Source organism: Psittacula echo (genome assembly GCF_963264785.1).
Source record: "Psittacula echo genome assembly, chromosome: 5".
NCBI classification, from domain to species: Eukaryota; Metazoa; Chordata; class Aves; order Psittaciformes; family Psittacidae; genus Psittacula; species Psittacula echo.
The window spans coordinates 55,522,671-55,547,412 of NC_137739.1; the positions used below are offsets into that span (position 1 = coordinate 55,522,671).

The 24,742-nt window shown below is 38.4% G+C and overlaps 1 protein-coding gene across 3 annotated transcripts; it reads right to left on the minus strand.

Annotated features, from left to right (window-relative positions):
• Positions 1-10,189: 10,189 nt before the first annotated feature.
• DIO2 (iodothyronine deiodinase 2) lies at positions 10,190-24,418 on the minus strand (the record flags this gene model as incomplete). Of its 3 annotated transcripts, none has more annotated exons than XM_080619431.1 (2): positions 22,147-24,418; positions 10,190-10,807 (listed from the first exon to the last, which is right to left on the minus strand). In XM_080619431.1, the coding sequence occupies exons 1-2, from the start codon at positions 22,366-22,368 to the stop codon at positions 10,190-10,192; spliced, it is 840 nt and encodes a 279-aa protein (XP_080475557.1). In that variant the 5' UTR covers positions 22,369-24,418. The 3 variants fall into 3 exon arrangements, with proteins under 3 accessions (XP_080475557.1, XP_080475558.1, XP_080475559.1); XM_080619432.1 differs by having other exon boundaries at positions 10,235-10,807; XM_080619433.1 differs by having other exon boundaries at positions 10,749-10,807; positions 22,224-24,416.
• Positions 24,419-24,742: the final 324 nt, after the last annotated feature.

Sequence of the window (24,742 nt, forward strand, 5' to 3'; positions counted from 1 at the left end):
TACACAGAGTCCTTTTATGCTTGCTGTGTCAGGGGCAGTGTAAATTTGCACCTTTTGCACCTGCTTCAGCTTTAACTTAGCAATTAGTAATTACTTGGTATATTAAGGGAGTCAGGAGAGTTTTCTCTCAAATAAGGCTATTATTAAACAAGAGAAAAAATGAGTGTTGGGTGAACTGAGCATGCTATTTCCATCCTCACAACGTGCCAAACAGACTAGGTTAGGTTTATAGAGTTTTAGGGTTTTGATTTACAAAGATGTGTTAGTGTCTTCCATTTTCAACTTTGCTAATGATATTGTTGATGTTTTGTTGTGCAAACTCACGTTATTTCAAAATTGTTCTTCTCTCTTGAAAAATCATAATTGGCCCAGCAACTAGCAATATTCAACGATCAGGTCTTTTTCCTGCTTAAATACAAAGCTGACTAGTAACAAGAAGCACGTGTCCCTCCACAATGAACTGCACAGCTTTGTACAGTCTAACAAAAATAACCCTATAGCACTAGCACCTGAGGATGTCTCGTTTGTTCAAAGTAATTCATGCACATGTCCTTCTACTTACCAAAACCAGCTGAAGACGGTCAGATGAGGTCCAGGTTAATACAAACAAGTACTTTTTATTGGCTAGGTGTAAGCTTCACCTTATCTCTTCAGTAAACAAATAAAGCAAAAAACAAAAAACAAACCAACACCACTTTTCTGCACTGAACAAGGCATTCAGTTGCCATGGAGACAGTTCAAACACTGGGGCATTCACTGAAAGACAACCACACAGGAAAGGATGGATTTAACATGTCTGATGAGATTTCCACATTTTCTGGGCTGCAGATTAGGAGAAACTCAAGATAGGTCTGGCAGTACATAAACCAGGAAAGGGACACAGAGCCTGTTGCCATTCAAAGACAAGCATGCTGCATTAGCCCATAGTAAGGAAGACAAGAATAAGTCTGAGGAATTTTCTTTAATGCCTGTCACCTGAAGTCTAGGTTCTTCCTATATGATTTACCAATAGTTTTGATTGTGGCTTAGTGTCTGTTTGATGGAGCAATAAGCAAAGCTCTCAAATTTTGCATACTCAGAAAACCCCCAAAACTCCAATGGCAGAATCTCACTCCCATTTACTTCCTGTTAACAAAACTGGTGGGGCAGGCTCTTCTAGGAATCTGGTCATTTTTAAATTTACCTTTATGGGAGCAGAACTCTTGAGAAAATCAGCCCTTCAACATATGAGATGTCTTTTGATGTATGGGGTTGCATGTGTGATGATGAGGAGTAAAGGAAGGTAACATTTGAAAATGTTATGCCCAGAATTAAAAAAAAAATTAAAAAAAAAAAAAGAAAATTAAAGAAAAAAGAAGCATTGTCAGGCAGTTTCACAGGAGTCTGTTAAAAATAACAAAATATGTAGCCCTTACAAATAGAGGACCCACAAGGCAAACAGCAGTACTTCGGTCACTGTACCTGATCACAGGTCCTGATAGTACTGATTGGTTTTATGCCATGGACTACATACTTGGTAGGTCTTCTCTAGGTTGGCAATGCTTTCTGATGGACTATTTACCCAGATTTGGGTCAGGATTATGCCAGTTCCACTTGCTCTGACCTTTCCTCCACATACAGCTCAGTAGCGAGCGTGACACCCAGGCAGCACTCAGCACAGCGTTATCAAAACAACACTGAGAAACAGCTTATCAGCAGTTGTCCTCCAACCACCTGCTACAGAAGTGCAGTGAGAGCTGGCCTGTGCCCAAACTTCATGTGAAAGCCCAGCCAGGACTGAACTTGTAATAAGTAGAACTGAATCGCCAACCTGGCAAGAGCTAGTCAAATGCAAGGGACTTGTGCAAACTAATATTTTGAAAGAGAGTGGGGAAATACCACTACTCTTGTGCAAGCTTAACAGAAATTCAGCAGTGCCCAGGGTCATCAAGGCCTGTCAGGCAGCAGCCGCTTCCAGACTTGTGTTAGAGGATCTCTAGTGCAATACCAATTCAGAGAGCACTGCTCTAACTGTTGGGCCACTGATCATATGACTTCCTGCAGCTGCCCAGTTTTTTGGAAAGAAAAACCAAGCTTCCAGGAAAATGCCCACAGATCTGAACGCTGCTTAAACAACAAGGACTACAAGTGCCTCTTTCATGAAAGATAGAGATCCTGAATGGCATAAATGCACAATGAATTGTCCAGGAATAATGGCAGACCTGGAAGAATAATACTGAAACAGAAAGTATCGAGTGTTGCAAGAAACAGATTTATTTTTAAATAACAAAGTCACCCAAAGGAGCATGCTTTTCTTGCACCCCTGGGTAATATTAAAGTGGTGGTGAAAGGGAAAAATTCTCATCTTTCATGGGAATAAGGCAGAAAAACTGAGTATTTATTGTAAATGTCAACAGTATCAACCAACACCCTACAAGTAACCTCCAGCGCATAAGAAGATATTCAGTGAGTATTTGCTATACAGTATTCTGTCTGAATTACCATTTTCCTCCAAAAACCTACAGTGGCAACTTTAACACTTCTGGGATTTTCTTACTTTAAACAGAGGATAGGGTAGCACAAAGTGCCTGCTTGTTTGTATCCCAAACAAAATTTGGATGAGAAAAACCTGGATGGTATTTGCAAATGGCTCCTGGATTTGCAAAACACAAAGACAGAATATTGGCTATTGATTTCCATACCTGGGATTTTTAAAGTCCTATGACTGCTCTAAACCTTATTTATACATAAGTGATATTTTAAATAGATTTTGGACTAGGCAGTGTGGTCTAAGGTTTAAAGCAAAGGGCTGAGAAACAGGAAACTTGGGAGAATTGGGCTGGATGACAGCCTGGATAAATGTATGTGGTTTGTTTGCATGATTTTCAGTTAGTAACAAGGGAGATCGGGTGTCTCAGAAAATTCAGAAAAGGGAAATAAAGCTTTATCCTGTCAGTTAGAAAAAAAAACCAGACACTTTCATATGAAGGTAACAGAACTTGTAAATAGTATTTTAAAGCAGTCAAGTGTTACCACTTAAAATGGGAATGGAGAAAGCTCTAGATAATGTACCGCAAGGGACAATCCTGTGCCAGTTTGCAACAGGACATCTAGAGGGGTTGGACCTGTAACTGCAGAAGTGTTGGGACAACATGAAGAAGAAACAATCAGTGGTCAGCTGAGTGTTCTTATCCTCTCACTGATACCAACCAATGATCCAGAAAAAGCTGAACAAAATACCTTTAGTGTACTTTGGAAATAGTCAAAACCATTCTTTAGCAGTTTTCCCAAACCTGCTGTTCCACGTGAGATATGGCCTGAAGGCATACGAGGTCTAATATGTCTTGTAATTATTATCTTACCTAGGGCAAGTTCAGCTATTGTTTCATGTGTGTCTGTACGCTCAAAGGTCTGATCTTTTGAAGAAAACTTGGAGAGCTGCCCAAGAAGTCAATTTGAAGGGAATTATATTTTGTTTTTTAAGGAGACACTCCAAGGACTCATAAATAAGTCTACAGGAATAAGACATCCAAATACTTGAGGTGAAGAAAGGGCTAATTTGGTATATATTCTATTCTTCCACCGCTGATTCCAAGGCTCACTCTCTTCTTTGATCTTCTCTGACACACACCCCTTTCTTACACTGCAGAACAACACAAGCTCCAAGGGTCTGTAGTCAAGAACAAAGCAAGAGTTCTGACAAGTGCTGCAGATAGAGCACATCTGTTTTATGATTTTTAATTACCTTTTTTCTAAACATTAGTCCTGTGCTTACATTTTTGTAATATCTTCCCGGTTAAAAAAAAACAACAAATGAACACCACCTCACCCCCACACACACAAACAAACAGAAAAAGGAAAGCCAACTGAAAGTGCGCCAGTTTGCATAATTAAGCATGTTAAGCATGTGGAAGTGAACCAGTCTTCAGTTATACTTCTTATTTTCCTTGAGTTTGGATTACCAGACACCTGGCTTTATTTACAACCTTAGGAATAAGGACATCAAGAAGTTAATGCTCCTTGCTTGAGAAAATTTTGGGTTTAGTCAATAATCATAATTTTATCCCACAGCAAGACCTTTTTACTAGAGAAAAGCAAAGGTCAATCACACAGCTTCACTATATGGAAAATATTATTTGGTCTACCTGACATATGCAGAAACTATTCTAGCATTATAGCACTGAGAAAACTATCTGCCAAACAGCCTTTAATTTTGGGTTCCTCATGGTTGAAACTACACAGACAAGGCTTGGTCTTACAGGTAAGAGCACTAGCTCGAGTCAAACTGGTGCCAGATGCTTAACTTAAATCTGATTCACCTAGTGCCTAAGTTCCAGGTGTCTTCATATGGTGAATTCAAGCCCTTAAATTAAATATGAAAGTTGTTTAAAGGTTCAGCCAAACTTTTTTGCAGCAAACCTTAACAATAAAAGTAATTCAGTTGTTTGCATCACACTGAAATTCAACTGTTTAATGCCAGCTTGTGAGTACTATTGGTTAATAACTAAAATATTGTTGCTTAAGTATTATTGCTTAAAGTTAAGACTTTCTTTGGATATACCTTTATCCTTATGAGAAGGGAATGTCAGATGAGTTTCTTCTGAAAAATTATCTTTTTCAGTTTAACCATTTTAACATTCAGGTCATGTACGTGCGCAGGAATGGGGATGTGGTGGTCCCAGGAGCTCATCTGTCCCTTTGTTCAACAGCCCTGGAAACTCCTGGTGTTTGAGACCTGTCTTCCTTCCCATCTGACTCACTGAATAAGGGAGAATGTTTTATGTGGACTAGGAAATCTGCTGTCTTTGGATCCTTGATTAGAGTATCTTACTAATACTTAGTTTGGTATGGCCAAGGGACGCAGAGGAACAGCTAGGACATGACATCTTGACACTGGTGTGGAAAAAGAAAGAAAGTGAAGCAAGTTATTCACATATTTCTGCAAGAAATATTTACACGTGGCATTCTGGACAGGAAATGCCATATCCATACTGCAGCCCACAAGTTTTATGCATGTGCTCCAACAAGCACAATTGCAGGTACAGCCAGAACATGCTCTTTAGACGATGCAGACCCTGTATGCACTGTGTGTGCTGGCATGTCCCCAGAAACACATGCACAGACTTTCACATTAAACAGACTACCTGTGAGGCAGCCACGCAGAATAAGGTGGATTTGAATGAGATGCTCACTCAATGCGTTTCCACTTCACATTACCTCTGTAAGACACATTTAAGCCAGTGGATTCACTAACATGAACATCAGAAGTATACACACAGGCATATACAGTGAGTCAAGTAATATATAAAATCATGGAAATGATATTCAGATTAGCTGAAGTTGATTTGTCTGTGATCAAACTCTTTAACCAACATTCAGTTCCTCCATTTATAATGGGATTTGCTCATATTGCTTAAGATCTAGTCAGGGTGGCATAGACTATTGTATTAAATACAGTTCTAAGTTTCCTTGACCTAATGTCAAGATTCCACTGCATATTAAAAATCAATATTAGAATAAGAAGACACAGAAGAGGTATATGTTCCTTTACAATTTATTGTAATACAATAAAAACAAATCTAGAAAGCACATTTCATGGAGCACCGTATTGTAACAAAGTTTTGCTGGCTCTCCTGCAAAGTGTATTTTTGACATTTAAACAATGACACACACATAGTCAGTACACACAGGCACCTGCATTCCAGTGATCTTACTAGCAGCCCCAAAGAGACCCCTCTTTCAAATACAGAAACACTAAGGTGCACAGAGGAATGCCAATGTGAGGGCATCTGAACGCCAACTGAGTTAATTACTCTTTTGTTAGCGATCTTCATAAGCACACAAGCATTCATTGTCTCACCTCAGTCTCTCTTCTCTAAAGCCTCCAAATTGGGCACAAAGGTCACTGAATATGGATCCAGCATAGACTGGTGTAGAGTTGAACAAAACTGGCCAATATTCCCTACCCAATACCACTTATTGCTTTGGTTATAGCACTGAATGAAAGCCTTTAAAACTCTTAAACCTACACTCCATACCACAAAAAAGCCACTTTCACACATACAGAAACCTACACTCCGCATCACAGAAAAGCCATTTTCCCCACACACACCTGAACACATAGCACTGATAGCTTTTTGAGAAGCTTTGTGGGCTTCCCCACCAAGATCACCTTCATAAAAATGATTGCTTTTTTTTTTTTTTTTCCAAAGTGTTCAGACAGTTGTTCAACAATATATTTTATAATATATTTCTTTCTTTTTAATAGACAGTGCATGTTTTCCTGCTGGCTTAAATTTATGTCATTGTCTACACAAGCAAGAGAAAACGTTATCATTTTCATCTGTACAAAATGATTTACATTCATTTTATACAGTGCTAAATAATGATGCTAAGCACGGAACAGTGTAGAATAATAGCACACAATAGCTTTTTATCTTGCTCAAAATGCAAAAGTACTGGAAGTTTCTCATACTAATGTTGAGACACAGTATTGGGGTTTCTATTACAGTGGCCTTCCAGAATGCTTTCAGGCAGCTATTTTGTGAGCTATTGCTGAATATGCATGTCACACTGAAGCACCTCGAGTAATATGATTTTAGTGCCCTGAAAAGTGAGAATAACAGACAAAAGCAAATCCAGTCTAACAACAGACTAGGACAAGAGTTAAGTATAATGCTAGCAAGATAGCAAAATTTCTGCCTGGACTCAAACCAACCTACTGTTACAATAACTTTGGGTATCTGACATATGGCTATTCCTATCATTAACTGAGGATGGTGTACGAAGTTTAATTTAAAACCTTTTCTATAAAATATTTTGATTTTGTCAACCAAAAAAAAATGAAGAGCTTTTATTTCTATTAGCCACTTACAAAAGATATTTCATCAAAACCCATTTCTCTTTGAAATACTTTTCCTGTTTTTGACCATAAATTTTCTGGAGAAATTTAAGGATTTGCAGAATATATTTCTGCTTGATAATCAGTTGGAATGAATTATCTTTACATTTTGGGCAGGGTAAGGCGTTCATGTTGTGAAGAAAGAAACGAAGTTATTGTGTATTTTTTCTTGTGGAAAATCACTGTGGATTTCCCATTTGCAGGAGCAAATTTTACAATTCCTTTATCCTATGTGATGAACAGACAACTATGAATAACACAAAAAAATAACAGAAATTCAAAAAGAGAAAATGGACTTGAAAAATACTTTAGATATGCAAAGGGATATTAACTGAATTACTAACTCAGGCTCACTTCTCTGAGCTAAAGGTATGTTTCAACAGCTGTGCTAAACATTTGGCTAGCATTTTCCAGACAAACACTTCAAACTTCAACTGTGTGATGGGGAAAAAAAAGGAAGAAAAAGACTTACTAGTTTAAGTTTTACAAAAACTATGGAGTTGCTATGGATTGGATTGCTATGGATTAGTAAGGTTTGAGGTGAATAGGATATAATAAGAAAAATATATTGTGCTGGGTGTATGAATACATATTTTCACTTGAAGTAGCATCTAGATCTTTACTCACCTGAGTAAAAAGATAGTGTAGTAAAACCAGAAGGGATTCAGAGACAGGCAAGAATATGGACCTGCATAAGGATATGAATTATTGTTTGGCTTAAGAAGCAAACAAAAAATATGTAGTTTTCCATATAGAGCATATAGTCGCTGACATACAGGAGAAAAATTGAGATCACTCCTATTTATAGTGGTTTAGCATATAAGAGCAAGAAATGAGACTAACATTGGAGAGCAGTCAATTTAAATCTGAAAAAAAAAAAAAATCTGGTTTTATTTGTTTTTCTTTGTTCTTAAATATAATGGGTTTTTATTTTGGCATTCTCCACCTCAAGAACTATTTAGATTTCAAAACTTAGCATCAGCCTCTCATAGGGATGATGAGACACCAACAATGACATTAGAGAGGACAAAAAAAAAAGGGGGCTGAAGCTAATGAAAAATCCAGAAGAAATTATTGCACCTTCCTCTGAAGCACCTGATACAGTCAGAGGCAGGACACTGGATTAAAATAAAGCATGTAATTTAACCATGTTACTGTTTCTCTGATATTAGGTTTAAATATTTCAGCTGTACAGTCCAGTTACTCATGCAGATGTATAATAATCTTCCATATTGAACAACGAGTTACAGCAACATTAATGAATGGGAGGACAGAATAATTGTTATTATTGGTCTTAGACACCACTGTGGTGCATGCATATGCATACACATACATATAAATTTATGAGATATATATATGCATACATAAATGCATACATACATATACCCATGCGTACAGACACATGCCTTCTGGGAAGTGGGGCTCATCAGAAGGTCTGAAGACTGTTCTTTACACCCTTCGTTGATACACATCACCAACTGTGGAAGAGTGTGTATGTATATGTGTAACTGTGTGTTGAGGAAAACATGAAAAGGAAGGGAAACATGAACGTGAATATGGGAGAAATCACTTTCATTTGAGATCTGTGCTAACATTTCCAAATGTACATTGGCTAAAACAAGAGCTAAACAAGACCAACAGCTAAACAAGAAGAAATACACAATATTAAAAGGAAATTGTGAGAATGAAAATATTTATGTCTGTATTTTCTGTTCTTTCCTATGCTAGTATTAATATATCACATTCCTGACAGCTGGCAGGATAAGAAATTAGAAGAACTAATTTGATTTTTGCCACTTAATCCTGTTTATCTGTTTCATGTTTCCGCCCAAATTGAGAGAAAAATTGGATAGTCCACCTCCTTACAGGTTTTCATTTATCAGCTCTAATGGGTTAGCACATTGCAAACTTGCCTTTTTATCAGGCTTGATTAAATCATTTTACTTTTAGAAATACCTAAACTTAATGCATACTTTAAGTTGATACTATCTCTTTAAACATAATTAATAATTCCTCAGACCCATTTGCATGAAATTCTGCCATCTTTTACGCTTATTCACATGAATTCACACTATTTGTCCTCCTTGTATCTCTGGGAAGGCTTTTGAGAACATGAGTGAAACAGACTCACCTAATAGCAGAACTGCAGCTAATCAGTTCTAAAGCTGCAAACAGCTGAACTTCCAAACAAACTAATTTAGCTATAAACTTGTTGCAGGTATCTAAGATAGCAAAAATCAGTGTGACTACAATTAACAGGGTAAAAGACAGTATAGGTTTCCACTTCAATGAGGTAAAGTTGTGCGTAAGTTCCCCCTTCCCTAAAATACATCATCAAGGTCATTACCTCAAATAAAAATGAAAGAGAGAAATAAGTTATTTTTTAAAAAGATAAAAATGAAATATCATTTAAGCCTATTGCTAGACAGGAGTTCGAGGTGGGTAAAGAAACAAAGAGAACCAGAGAGTATTAATAAATGTGTGTTGTCAGCTCTGAGAACTAAGAGTTGGTTGGCATCAGCTGAGCTTTGTCTCGTGATGCATGATTTAGATGGTTCCCACTGTTTTGTAACAAATAGTCCAGGATTTTTAGTTTTCAAATTGTAATGGGCTTGTTTGATGACCTTTGTCTTTTTGGTCCAACTCCATAGATTTTAACATCTTTCTCAACAGGCACAGGCTTGTATACTGAGTACAAACATATAGATAGAATTACATAATTAATTTGATATGCAGATGCATCCACAGAGAGTACAAATATCAGCATACAATGTTTCACCTTGATCTCAGCAGCCAGTCTGCCTGCAGGATGCACTGCATGGTGGTTCTTGTAGACTCTGAACAATAAAATCTCTACCGAGAGAGACACACTCCACTGCATTTCTATGCAAAGTAACTTCCAACCCCCTGGCTCCTTCCAGGTCACTTGCAGGAGGGCAAAGAAAAGTTTCCGATGAAATGCACAGCATTGCCTTTCAATGGATTGCCTTCCCAGCAGCAACACTTCTGGCTCACCCTAGAGCCGACGCTTCATAAGACAGGTTACTGCAAGACAGGTCTTATCTCAACACTCACCAGCAGTACCTTTTTGCAGAAGCCTCTTCACCTCTTCTGTCCTGTAGCGGGTGCAGGAGTGGTTTGGGTTTTTTTTTCCATACAATAACGTTTCTGTGTAGTTAGGTTATCGTTTTATTTTATTTTGCTAGTTAACATTCATTTGACCTTGCTATCAAATGTGTTCTCCTGCAATCTTCTGAAAGGCCTTATTCAAACCAGCGTATGTTTTCTTTTTTTCCCTTTTACACCATCTTAAAGGGACACATCTGTTGACACAGCTTCTGTAGAGAGTGGATTTCATCTTTTGCTGAAATTTTGTTCCAGCCAAAGCCGAACCTCCCGCAGATTGTAGAAAAAGGGGCCTTTGCCTCCCAGATAGGCAATTTTTTGTCTCTGCACAATGCATACCCTCTCGAATGAAACCCCATAGGCCACATTGGCATTATTGTCCATGCAGTCAGCCACCACTTGGCACTGAGGTGGCAAGGAAAAGTGCTCTAGGAGCTGATGAGCAGCTGCACATCGGTCTTCCTGGTTCCTGTGCTTCTTAACTTCAAATGAAGAGGAAGAGATGCCAGGGGCAGCCCAGCCATCTGATGGATGAGCCTCATCGATGTAGACCAACAGAAAGTCAGCCACACCAGAGAACTCCTCCACCAGCTTGCTGAAGGCCGACAGCTGGCTTGTGAACGGTGGTCAGGTAGCTGAACCAAAGTTGACCACAAGTGGCCTCTCAGAGTTGGCAAAATCCAGAAGGTGGCATTTGGCTCCACACTTGCTACCAACACTCTTCCAGCTGCTACTGTTGCCATCACTGTCCTTGGCTATGTGGATTACACTGGAGTTTGGGGCTTCTCCTCCCAACTTCACCTGATGGCAAAACAAATTAAAACATAGCAAATTAGTATAACTTGCTTGTCCAGTATCCTTATGACCACCCTCTTTAAATAGAGTCACCTGCTTAAAGAGTACACCTAACTACCAGCATGGACACTAGCACTGAGATATTTCAAATCAGCAAAAGCAGAAGCTACAAAAAGCTCATTTACTCTGTCCCCACTCACAGTACAGGGAAATGTGGCATTCCTGACAGGTATACTACTTCTTTATTTTTAAAAAATTTGATCTGAGATTTGTCTTTCCTGTCCACTACACACATAGTACTGTCCACCCTTATGCATTTGCAGATTCTTGTTTGCTTTCAGATAGACTACCTCCAATTTATTCTAACTTTTCTCTGTGAGACAAATTGTCTAGACATTACTTTTTTTCACTGCCATCCTCTGAATTCTCTTCACTTTGTTCATGTCTTCCTTGAAGAACCGTGTTCAAAATTTCAAAAGAGTTTTTAGTAATTCTCAAAATAATCAAACAATTACTTCATGTTTCTCACAGGCTACACGTTTTATAGATCCCAGATGTTTGCTTTTTTACAAAATATCATTACTGTTTTGGAAAAACTGCAGACTGATGGCTAGGAGATTGATAGTGAGAATTGTTTATGGTGCCTAGGTCCCTTTTTCTAGGTCCCTTTTTCTAGGTCCCTTTTTCTAGGTCCCTTTTTTGCCTTTTTATTTGCTCCCCAGCATGGATTTGGGGGCCTCACCAGTCCAGACTGAATTTGGTGGTTTGCATATGGCTCTGTTGAACTGCATTCTACCTTTCAAGCTACTCTTCTGATTCACGAAAAATCAGTCTGCATTGTATTCCTGATCTTCACAACACATGCAGTGCCCTTCAATTTTGAGAGGTTTACAGATTTCACATACATATGCTCTTCCATCCTGCAGCCCAAGAATAAAAACACTCAAGAATACCAGACATAAGAGATCTTTGCAAATGCCCACTCAGTATATTATTCTGTTTCAACAGTGGACCATCCAAGACTGTGATCTCCAAAGGGTTTCTAACCACTTGGCAGTAATCTCATCAGAAGTTGAGTGACATGTTTCCTTCTGCTGAAATATTTCTTTACAAGATGACTGGAGGGAAAGCAGCAGAAAAAGGGGAAAATTTATATGATGATTGAAGTAAGATGAAGTGAAAATTAACTGTTCTCAGTTCTAGCCCCATATGTAACTCAGACCAAACAGGCAATTGCAGAAAAGTCATTTTGCCTGACCTATTTCCCTGTCTATAGAAAAAAGACAATATAATAAGCATCTCACAGAAGACACTGCCAGAATGAGGAGGAGCCTGCAGAGGGCTCCAAGATCCTTAGCTGATAACTACTATAGAACCACAAAATATTATTACATAAGACAATTAGTTTTTAATGAGTTCTGCTACAGCAGTTCCTATGTATCTGTCTTTATCATCATGCTCTAGTACAGTAATGCAATTATCTTTTTGCATTTCCCTCACTCTTTCTATCTCTGTTTCCTATATTTTATTATGCTTAGAAGTGTTGTTTTGAAGGAAACATATTAGGGTCAAATTTTGAAGTCTTTCATATTTTATTTATTTATTTCTGAAGCTACACTCCAATTGAAGTCAATAGAATACAACATTGAATAAGAACTGTGTGAAAATTGAGTAAACAACTAATTTTTGGTATACTTCTATTCTAAATTACATTATAGCATATCCTGGTGAGTCAGATACAGTAAAAAGCTGAGTTAAAAGCTGAATGCTTTAATGATGTGATTGCTGCTGTGCACAGATCCAGAGGCAAATATGTTGTAGATACTGGATCCTGGATCTCCTCGCTAAGAAACCTGAGTACCTGAACAAATCTACAGCTATTCAAGCATTACTACTCAGCATTATTTCACCAAAACAGCGATAGAAGCAAGAGTCTTACCAAAGTAAAGTTTGTAAGACACTGCCAATAAAGCTGCCAGACTTCACAGCTACATGAGATGGCCACGCAGCATGCTAGCACACAATATAAACTTCATTTTGACTCTTTTCTATGAGGTAAATTGGGACACAACTGTGCCTCCATTCTCACTCAGAGATCAGAAAGGAAGAGAGCCACAGAAAAAAAACTGTTCAAGACTTGCAAACCTCTCTAGGTCAAGCACATGGCGATCATGAAGGGCAAGTGCAGCTGTGGCTGCATCGCAGGCAAGACATTAAGTGATGTTCCAAGAAAGCACATTGGCTTTGGTATCCCTCTCTGTAAAATCTGCTAGAGCCCAAATAACAGTTAAAAACCCCATTAAGCTCATTCGCTTTCGAAAGCAAGTGAGGCTTGCTGAGTTTAGGACCTGTTGTGTGAGCATGTTGTCCATTGAACTCAAGGAATTAAAAAAGCTGTATCCCAATTTTTGAGAAGAAAGGACCTATGTGGAGAGAGGCAAGCTCAGAGACTCAAGCTGTAGCATTTAAGAAGTGGCATTATGCATCTTGCAGTATTTAAGTGCTGCTACAGGCCACCTACACCTTAGCATGTAGTAGGTACTCTTCCGTGCAGCTGTTGAAAACCTCATTTCTCTCTGCCATTCTGTGCAATAAGATAGGCAAAGCAAGAGTGAGTAAGGTAAAAGGCCAGACTTGAGCAAAGAAATAACACAGGTCAAGATCATGTGTCAGCCATATAATCATCCTGAAGGCTGCACTCAATTCATAAGCCAGCTAAACAACTCAGCATTTTGTGGTAAGTTGGTAACCATCAAAAAAGGCACATCTCAAGAAACACATCTTCACATCTGCAAAAATACCAGATCCTTCTTTACCTAGAGAGTACCTACCTGTTCTTACAGTACCAAGCACATGTTTTTTTCAGAGCTAGCTTGCCCAAAATATGCCTTTTGTGCAAAGCCTGACATGTAAATATCTGTGTTGCGCCCGCCCCCTGGATGAATAATGGACCTCAGTATTTAGAAGTGTGCGCTCATCCAGTCAAAGAAAAGAAGTAATAACATGTAATTTATCTCAGAAACGACAATTAAGCAACCTACTTTGAATTTCTGATATTTTCTGGCACTCTTCAGAGCAGAAGATATATAAAGGTAAAAACAATAGGAGCAACTAAAACTGAGCAGTAAACAGAGCTGCTCAGGGAACAAGAAATATCTGAGCAGCTGTTTTCCCTCACTCTTCTGGTTTTCTTTTAACAAAACTGTTATGACTGAAAATACACTCTTAAACTGAAAAAACACAGTCTGCTTCTTGATCATATTAAGCAGAAAGAGAGGCTACAGCCTGTAAGCTCCTCATTATCAGCTCTTCACTTAGGTCTACCAAACATTTCATTCCTAGGTGAGTTTGCAAACCCTGAAGGAACAGAGTTGCAAAACTCCCATCCAATGCCAGCATGGGAATGCCTGTCAAGCACTATTCAACAATGAAATCAAGGATGGCAACAAATTTCACTGTTCTCCAACAATACAAGCTTGCATTCTTTCTCTTATACTTCTTATTGACTAAAAAGATGGATTTAGGAAATAAAACGCAAATGTACCCCATGTCACCCTATAGCAGTTCTCTTCATTTCCTAGAGCCGTGAAGCAAGTCTCATGGCCGCAGGTTACCTATCAATTTAAGTTTTGTTCCTAGGAGTGCTCATGTTGGACTTTTTTTCCTTAATGAGACTTCCTTGCCAAGCAGGCATTCACAAGGCATTTTCTGCTCTTGTAGAGGAGTAATTAGGTCGGTGCCTTGTTCCATGCCAGTGTCAGGCACTCCAAAAAGCAGTCCTGCCCAGTCATTAATGCTTAGACATAAACAGAAGCATCTCCACTAATTGGTCTTGATGAAGCACTGATGTTCCCAATGGGACTCTTTATTTCACCAGGCTCAGAACCTGATTGACACAGGATGACAATATCATCCTTGCTGATCATCTACATTGTAGGCCTGGGCTCTCTTCTTTGTTGTCATTTATTGAAAGAAAAATAGCTCTTGGAAAAGAAAATCAATGCAATGAGAAAACAAACAAAAACCTCCATGTATTCAGCCAAACCGCTTTTGAAATCTTACACAAAGGCAGGCAAAATATAAAAATTCTGAGAAACAAAGAAGCAGAATTCCCCTTGCTTGCGAACCGGCATTTCTATGATCACGTACTTATTTACGTGCATGAATATTTGGGCATTGAGTGCCAGACTTCTGGAAGAGGTGGAAACCAGGCAGGAAGCAGGCACCCACTCCCAGGCAGCCTGCATGGGACACACAAGGTAGGCCAACCAACTCTGAGAGCCAGCCTGGCCATTGAAAAAAGCAAGAACCAGCCTGCCACTAAAGTAGTGATTTGCACCATTTGTATGAATTTAGTGTTTGCTCAACAGCCTTGGTACTGCATCTCCCCCTCCAAGCCTGCACACAGAGTAAACAGGGAACAAGGTTGCTGATGCTTTAGCACATGGACTGCAAAATGAAGGAGACTTAGGAGTAGGAAAGAAGGCTCTATTTATAAGCTACAGGCTAGAAATAGCACATACTGCTAACTTTGTTGTACATTCTCCATGAGGACTGGAAATGTCCCATGGACAAAACATCACCTTATCATTCACCTTTTCTTTTTTCTCATTTTGCTTTTATCAGCTGCAGCATAACCCTTCCAGGATCCTGTGCACAGGAATATGGTTTTCATTCCCTGAATGAGGGACTTTCAAACAGTTTGGCAGATTCACTAGACTGTGTGAAATCCTTAAAGAAAATACGTGTTGCCAGACAATTAGCAGTCTGTGATATTAGCCATTTAAATATGGACATGGTGTGCTTGGGACTGGAGTCCAGAGATTTGTAATGAACTGAATTCCTGGAGCTTTTTGCTCCTTTTCAGATTATCTGCTTTTGATATGATTTGGTCCCATCCAGCTAAATATAGCCTGTGAGCCTGATATTTCTCAGTGTTTCATCCAAATCATAATCAGACTCTGGCTGGAGAATAATACAAATTATTATTTTTGTTTTGTTTATTTACATGACAGAGATTTGTAGTGGATGAAAATTACAAGAAGCCGTTGTCTGGAGCAGCATATAGGAGAGGGAGCTCTTCATGGGTAGGTGGCAATTTGCTTTAAGAGACTTGATTACTTGAATTGGAGAGCAGAGACTGGAATTGACAGGAGTTCTCCCAGAGTCCAGAGTCTTTTATTCAGGATCAGGTGTGTGAAGCTGAAGGAAGGAAGTGGGACACAAAATAAAAGGGCACAGTCCAGATAAAAATAACTAGTCAAATGCTACTCTCTTTACTTAAAAACTGCCAGTCCCAAAATAAGCATTCATGGCAGAGGGAAAGTATAAAAGAGTCTTTTGCCTTGCACTCTCTTAAAAGAAAATGGATAATTTTAGTTCCTCTGATCAGAAAGCACACAGCAAGCTTCTTAAGGGCTTATGTTTCCCTTAGGATGGGAGCATAGCCTACAACATTGTGGCCACTGGCTGCCCCTGTGGACTCTACCTACAGGTGACAGAGGTTTTCATGAGTCTGTGTTAGTCAGCACCTGGAGGACATTTGAAGTTAATTTGAATTATTTTATTTTGTTTTAAACTCAACTTTAGCACTGTATGAATACACTGGGCATTTTGTTGCAGAGGCAGAACTAGGTTGAGTGCAAGGATCAGGTACAATCCTTTTCATGGGTGGTACCTGTCAGCAAATTTTCTGTGTCTACCACAGCTGAATAAGGCTTTCACAAGAGTTTGACGAAAAGGCAAGTCCTTTTAGTCAGTTTTTCACACATAGGAGTGAAACTGGAAGACTGCAAAGAGTCAGTGTTGAAGAAGTGGAGTTAGATCCACAAAATGAAACCAGTAGGATGAGACCCTATTGGGGATAGGAGTCATCACATTCCTTTTCCAGCCCTTTGTCTGTCTTGAGTCTTCGAATTGTAAACTCCATGGAACAAACTGTCTGCTCCTCGTTTACGATACTGCCTAGTACAACGGGTCCCTGGTCTAAGTTTTTCCTTAGACACTACTATAGCAAACATGATTATATATTAATAATAATGACAATATTTTAAAATAATGACAATGACAAGCTCAAATCCTGTTGAATTTATGTTCCAAACACAGCATGAAAGGTTTTAATTGTGGTTTTGTTTTGTTTTTCTCACTTCTTTCAAGATTGTTTTCATTTGCAAATGTCAATGAAAACAATTCTGCCAAAGCTGAACTTTTTAAAACCAATAAAAGATTTTTAATAACACACAATGTCTAATTCTAAACCCTGAAACTATACCACATGCTCTCTTTCACAAATTCTCTTTATCACTGTCAGATGCAGAAAGATACTTCCTTACCTCGACAAATTCAATACAAATAATTATAGAGGTTATGTCTTTGTTTCAACCCTTAAAGGATTTTCCCAAAAAGCAAAAAGAAAGCCAAACAGTGGGTAAAGAATTATGCCATTATATGACTTTCATGCCCAGCTTTGTGATAATGCTCTGTAGCATGCTCTTATCATGACAATTTTTGGACTGTCCTACTTCACATACTGATTTATTTTATGAATAAATTATGTCCCTATCAGGCAGGCATAAGTAACCAAAGGTAAGTTAATTGTGCCTCCCTGAAATCTGAGGAAAATCCCACTGAGTGTTTACTGAACCAGTTTACTTGCTGTTACATCCAGAGTTGGACCTAAGCTGAGAAGTTGGGATCCTGGGCCAACCATTCCCTCCATGTTGGGTCTGTCATGCCAGAACTTGCTGCTTGCCTGTTCTAAAGACAGTAGAATACTTTGCAAGTACATACACACACCCATCACCATCCATCGCTTGAGATACTGACATCCTTCTGAGGGCTGTAACATACATTTACACACGTGTGTATACATGTATACATGCTTGTTACCCCCATAGGTGCACCACAACATTCCTAAGCACTTGGCTGCTCCAAGGAGATGCCATTAAGGTCTTCCTCTTAAGGACCTGACACTGAAGTGGAGAAGATGGAGGATTTGCTGAAGAATAACCTTACAGGTCTCCACTGGAGGCCAGGAACAGCAGCTCTGCATTACTCAAACACAGCTCTTATCTGGCTGTGGTAAAACTCTGAGCATGAAGCCTCACCACGGGGCACTGCTAATGGGTACAACCTTTTTTGTACCCATTTAAAAAGCATTTTAAGATGACAATCTATCACCTTTGGAAACTTAGAAAGCAGATTAATTCCAGTACTAAATAAAGCATGGAACTTAGCAGGTAAAAAAGAATCTTTTAAAAGTAAATACAGTGGGTTTTTAAAGACTTCTCTAGCTTTTTCAATGTATTTCTGTAAGCGATATCAAACATTGAGTACACGTGCTGCAGGCTAAAACAAACACCTCACTGGCATTTGTACAGATGACCTATATAAATCATGCAGAAGGCACACTAATGTCCTCCCAAAAATGTGTGGGGTTTTTTTCTGTTATCAATAGGTGTGGTTGAATTCATATCTATCTATTTGTATACATATACATATATATATGTGTATACATATACAGAGAAAAGAGAAGACTGACTCCTGAAAAAGCAGATTATGTATGCTTGTGTGTGTATTTTTGCATTTATACACATATACATATATGTATGTACATATAGAGAGAGACAGATACACACACATATATATCTGTATACATACAAACACATATGAACGTGTAAATACATACACACACATACATACATGACTTGCTCTTCAGGAAGCAATCCACTCACTTCTGTAGATAAACAGAACACAAATGTAAATTAGAAAAATAACATTAAAATAAAATAGTTGAACTCTTTCAATTATGTGAAGTTAAAGAAACTTAGCTACTGGCTCTAATTCTCACTATTAAGACAAGTAATCTGGTCTTAAAGACTCCCTTGTTGTAATGTAAGAAACACTTGCCTCTTGGAAAAGAATAGGAGATAGGAGGAGGATGTTCTATAAATCAGAAAGCTGGTACAGTGCAGAAAATGTCAACACTGACTGTGACAGATACTGAACTAAGAGCTAAGGAAGTAAAAAGATATATATTAATCATTGATAAAATTTACATAAGAAAATAAAAATAAACAAAAGATAAATCATGTTGATTCTATTGGGACTGTAAAATGTGGAGAAAATAAATCATATAGAATGTTCCAATAAAAAAGAATATTGAATATATACAGTACAACAAACGCTGCATTGCTTCCCCACTGAGGTTTTTAAAATCTTTAGTTGTTGCTAGGTAATCCTGCCTATTAAAAATTTGCAAAAAAAAGTCATGTGCAATAATATAATAAAAAAAAAAAAGTCGTGAAGTAATTTGGTTGTTATTAAGATAACAACAACAAGAAGAACAAAAGCAAGTTGAAATTTGGGTAAGATAATCAAAAGGTTTTCTAGAAGAGAAAATGCATCAGAATAGCTATTTTCAAATACACTCTATTCCAAGATCATCTCTTTTACACACTAGTCTTGAAACAAAACAAATTCTAGGACAGGCTATGTGCTTTCCAGGCAGAACTCCTTTTTTGTAATAAATGTACTTTATTCCATAATCTAGTATCTACCCACTGGGTTTTTCTGGAATGGCTTCCACTAATTTTTAATGAAAATTTTACATCGAGTACTTTTGTGAAAGATGTTCTGAAATGTACTGGGAAGAGTTCTGTGTAAGTGACACAAAACATGGTAGAAGCAAGCACATTTAATGCTTTAATCCAGTCTCCTATTAATTGGCAGTCTAGGTTTGGTTTATCTCAGACATCTGCAATTCTGCTGTTCTAGCTGAAAAATGATGATTATCTTACAAATACTCCTCAATGGAATGAGCTTAAGCACCTGCTTAAGTACTTTGCTAATACCTGGCTTCAGCTAGCAAATTGAAGCAATAAGCAATCACAGTTGTGGTATAAACTGCATTTTGCCATGCTCATTAGTACCTTGATTCCCTAATATTTTCATTTCCTACCCTCATTAATTGCCTAAGATTAAGATATCACAACCAGGCAGTCCTATTCAGGATTTAGAAAAAGATGATTTTAGGGAAAAGATGCTTTGTGGGACAGTCTTTAACATATTGCACTATTTCTCATGCTTTTTAAACATGCCAAACAAGGTATATTTCAGTTTTTTTCAACTCTGACAGTATAACTTTCCAGCTGAAACTTTTTTTCCTTTCTCTTCCTTAGAGAAGCAGCAGAAAATTATTTTCTGTTGTGGAGGTGATGACTTTTCTTCTCCTAATATTGCTCCTCAGTTTGTTGTGTCTCCTTCATAATTTGATTTCTGCATTTATCCACCTTTCTGTGACAATCAAAGGTTTCCAATGATACTCTGTCTCTACAGCCTGTAATTCTATTAAGAAAAATAGAGTTCATGAAGTGTTGGTCAATTAGCTTCATCTTAAGGGTAGCCAGAATGAATGGATTTTTTTCCCCTTTTTGGAACAAGGTGATATGGTTATGTTGGTTATGTTTATATGCATTTTTCTTCTGAGTCCATTGAGACCAAGAACTCATTCTAGAGACCTTAAACCCTCACTGTCCTGAACAACCCAGGTTATTTAATGGTGATAAGGGAGAGTTTTTAACTACCAAAGTTCAAGGTATGAGTTTCAATGCCAAGACCAAAAATAGCATAGAGTCACCCTCCTGTGGCTTCCATGGCTGAAATCAAGAGTAAGGAGGAAAAGGCCAAGTATGACTTTGGACAGTGTAGAAAGGCATGTGACAGCTTTATTTGAAATCATTTTGTGTTATTTAAGCAAAACGAGATTGAAAATATCTCATGGATATAAGGCTCCTTACAGCTCCACACCTTCTCCAGACCCTGGCCCACATACAGGTTGCAAACGTGGAAACTGGAAGCTTGGCTGTTTCACAGCCATGCTACCAACTTCTACTGGAGCTTTGACTAAGTCATGTGTTAACTGTCCTACCGTGCCTCATCTGTGAAAGGGGAACAATTGTGTTCACCATGCCATTTAACAAGGCCACTGTAAAATTTACTTAATGTCTGTGAAGAGACTAAAAAAAGAAACTGGAAGGGCCAGGAGAACAGTAAGCTTCATTCAGCATCACTTTATTTGGGTAGCCAGCTGGCTGATTCCTAGGGTGGCAGTAAGAGGCTGACCCATTTGGCAAAAGTATGTTACTTGCATTTGTCTTACACTGAAAATTAATGTCCCCATGGGCTGGATTTCAGGCTAAGCAGCTTGTATTACCTATCACAAAGCCAGCTATCACCAACACCACCAGCTCTTAACATCTCTAGCTGAAGATCAAATACAAAAGCTGTTGAAGGGGAATGAAAGGGGACTGGTGGAAGGTAATATAAAATGAAATATTTCAAGACACAGAGCTATCATCTGGATAGATCCCCTGTGATCCCATACATCATAGGGTATGTTAAATTAGATAGTCTAAATAAGACAACACATTAACAGACTAAACACTGTTTTGGAAGCTGCAAAGCTCTGAAATTGGTACTTCTACTTACTGAGTAGCCTGTGCAAGAAATTTCATCTTTTGGGGTCCACCTTTTCAAACTATAAATGGGAGCTATACCTACCTCTTGAGACCTGGGCAGTACCACGGGGTAATGTCTGTACAAAACTTAAAAGGAAAAAAAAAAAAAAGTACCTGTTGTATAACTGCTATTGGCTTTATTAGCTTAAATCACCAGGCAGCTGCCTCTCGGCTAGTGAAGTTCATTTTTAATCTCTGACGTGCCCCTCTGTCACTGCTTCATGAAGAAAAAAGGCTGTTTCACTTCATGCCCAATTTTACTATTACTTGGATGCTTCCTCCAATATAAAAACTAACATATGAGCAACAGAAAATGCCAGTGTAATGACAAAGGTTCATTTCTATCTTTTACTCTAATTGAAACAATTCTGTCTGTTGCATAGATGACATCCACCTATATAGAGCTCTAACTGAAGATACAGTCTTTCTATACTCTCAGAGGATATCACATAGCAAACAATTTTAAACAACAAAACAGCTGTGAAAACATCTAAAGTACTTTACAGTTGTTCTTATATGAAGATCCTGAAGTACTTTATAAACATGAACATCATTATTCTTACTGGTGGGGAAACTGAGGCATGGCTAAAATAAGTGGCATGGCTATGGCTGCAGAGAGTGGCAGAAGAGAGAGGCAGCAGCTCCTGGATCTGGTGAATTCTTAGTCCTTGACTTAAAAGGACTGCTCCTTTCAGCTTGTATGTCTCACATCAAATAAGAGGTAGCCTGCACTGCACAGAGACATTCCTTCCTTCCTCTGTTGACAATGGGGATGTTTATGGCAGCTCACCCACCCTAGCCTGCCAGTCCCCATCCCCGTGTACCCACCTGCTTGTAGGCATCCAGGAGGAAACTGTTCCAGACGCAGCGCAGCCCCTCCGAGGTCAGCATCCTCCGCCACTCACCGCGCCCAGATTTGGACCGGCTCAGAAATAGCACCATGTGCTTCAGGAGAATCACAGAGTCATAGAGAGCAAGGAAGAGGCAATTGGAGAAAAAGACCGGCAAGATCTGAAGCGTGATCAACAAATCCACACTTAGCAGACCCATCTTCCTTGCTGCTTCTTTTCAGCCGGATACCCTCAGCTCCCTTTTTTGCTCTGTACTCTCATTTAAAAAAGTAAAGTAAAAAACATTTCAAAAGCCTTATTACCCTTCTCTCAGCTTCTGTCTTTAAAATGAGCAGAGATGGTTAAATATGAGCAGGCTGGTTAAAACCATAACTGCACGATACTCATTCAACTCGGAGCTGCCTATTTTTCAGAAACTAAGATGTTAACAAAAATTCTTCCCTTAACCAGGAGACCTGAATTTGTTGAAGAGAGAGGCAGCTGTGTTTCCAGTTCCCTGCAGTCACAAAATTTAAGCTGAGACTGTTAATTGTTAACTTCCCTGCACTATCCCATTGTTTCTCAGCTATTTAAGCACTGAACAGAGCTCTCAATTCTGTGTCAGTAAAGCTAGCTACCAGGTGCAACAATACATTAAAAAAAAAAAAAAAAAAAAGGTTTATGTACATAAACTTTCTGTTCCTCCCTCCCTTCCTCCCTCCTTCTCTCTCTCCCTCCCCTCCCCCTCGCCTCTCTGTATTCCTGCCTTCCTCCTCTCGTCCTCCTCTCTCTTGCTATCTGCCTATGGTGTAAAGTGCTTTCCCCTCTGAAGTCCTAACTTGCTTCCCTGAAGCCTTTTATACATTCCCTAGCTAATTGCTGCAATAGAGAAATGAAACCCTAATCTCAGTAAAGATCTTGACGTCAATGTAAAAGAGGGCTTTACTTTGGCCAGGACTGCAGTGAATAGAAAAATGAAATTCTCAAAACTTTTTTTTTTTTTCTTAAGAGAGAAGAAAAAAATAGAGACAGCAAGGGTGGAACTTTGCTTTGCTTTGAAAAGGAAAAAGAAAAAAACCAATGTGCTTCTGACTGCTCTTACGAAATGCCTTCAAATTTTGGAAAAAGTATTTTCAGATTACGTGGAAGGTAATACAGCAATGCAGGTTTCTGCTGTTGATGTTTTTTTTTCTCATGGATGTTTTTTTATCTTTGCCCTTTTGTCTTTTCCAGGAAGGTGTGTGAGCTGATGCATCCCAAGAAAGGGCACTTTTCTGTACATTTTCCTGCCATCTCTGTGTTGTACTCTGTGAAGTACAACATGTATAGTGTTTAAATACCTTTTGGTGTGTTCTTGGTATTTAAGGAAATATAATTAAACACTCAGAACTGACTTCATCTACTGATGTGTAAGAGAAGAAGATAAAAAAGAGAGGGAAAAAAAAGGACTTGAAGGATTTAGGGGTTTTAAGCTAAAGTTCCCTGCTTTAGAATAGCATGCTACAGCCTTAAATGCTGTTAATCAACTGAGCTTCAAGGACTTTAATATTCCCCTATGATAACTATTTATATCCACCAGTCCAATAGGGATAACTAAAGTTTGGTTAAAAGCTTATAAGGAAAAAAAAAAAAAAAAAAAAAGGCAAAAAACCACACACACAAAAAAAAACCCACAAAAAATAAAAACCAAACACACAAACAAACAAACAAAACCCAAAAAACAACCAAACAACCAACACACACACACACACACCCCCCAAAAAAAAACCCAACCGAAAAACTGAAATAAGTTTTTATTTCTGGCAGAGCCATGTCTGCCTAAACAACCACAAGCATTCCCTGCAGCCCCATGCTGAAGATTTGCTTTGTTCATTTGTGCTTCTCTTTGTTTCACCCTTCTAGACCAATACTTAATCTTTCCTCATGATTTTTTGTTTTTAGTACAGTAGACAATTTTTTTAGCATGGTTCTAACTTCCTTAGATAAATTTCATGTATTTCATGTTGCAGACATCCATAGTTTTGTTTTTCAGTGGATGTCTTCCATATGTGCTTACGTAGGCTTTCCTCACCAGATATGTTTCATTCCCAGAGATGCCAGCATGATACCTAACCTCTGTCAACTCACATTCTTGATGAGTAGTACAAGCATCCTTCATTAACGTATCTTAGTCTTCATCAGTCATCACTATCCTTTCACTGCTAGCAACTGCAGAAGGTAAACACCATCAATCTTCCCTACTCTGGAGTCTTTCATTTTCAGATACTGTAATATCACTTGGGCTGTCATTATACTAGCAAGCATACCTCTAGGTAGGCCACCCCATGTCTTGTCTTGGGCTCACCAAAGAAAAGTTTCTTGAGGTAGCATTAAATCAGGCATTTGCAAAAGATATCACCCTGACAGGCTATCTTCCAGCAAATATTTACTCAAAGAAATAACTTTAAAGGATTATGAAAATTAAATCAGTGACCTTCTGTGTCACTAGGATGAATGAAAAAAGGTACTCAGTTTCATTTTCAAACTATAACAATTTTTAAGTTAAAATATTGGTGACGACTGTGTTTTGTTGTCATAGAAAGTATTGCAACCTC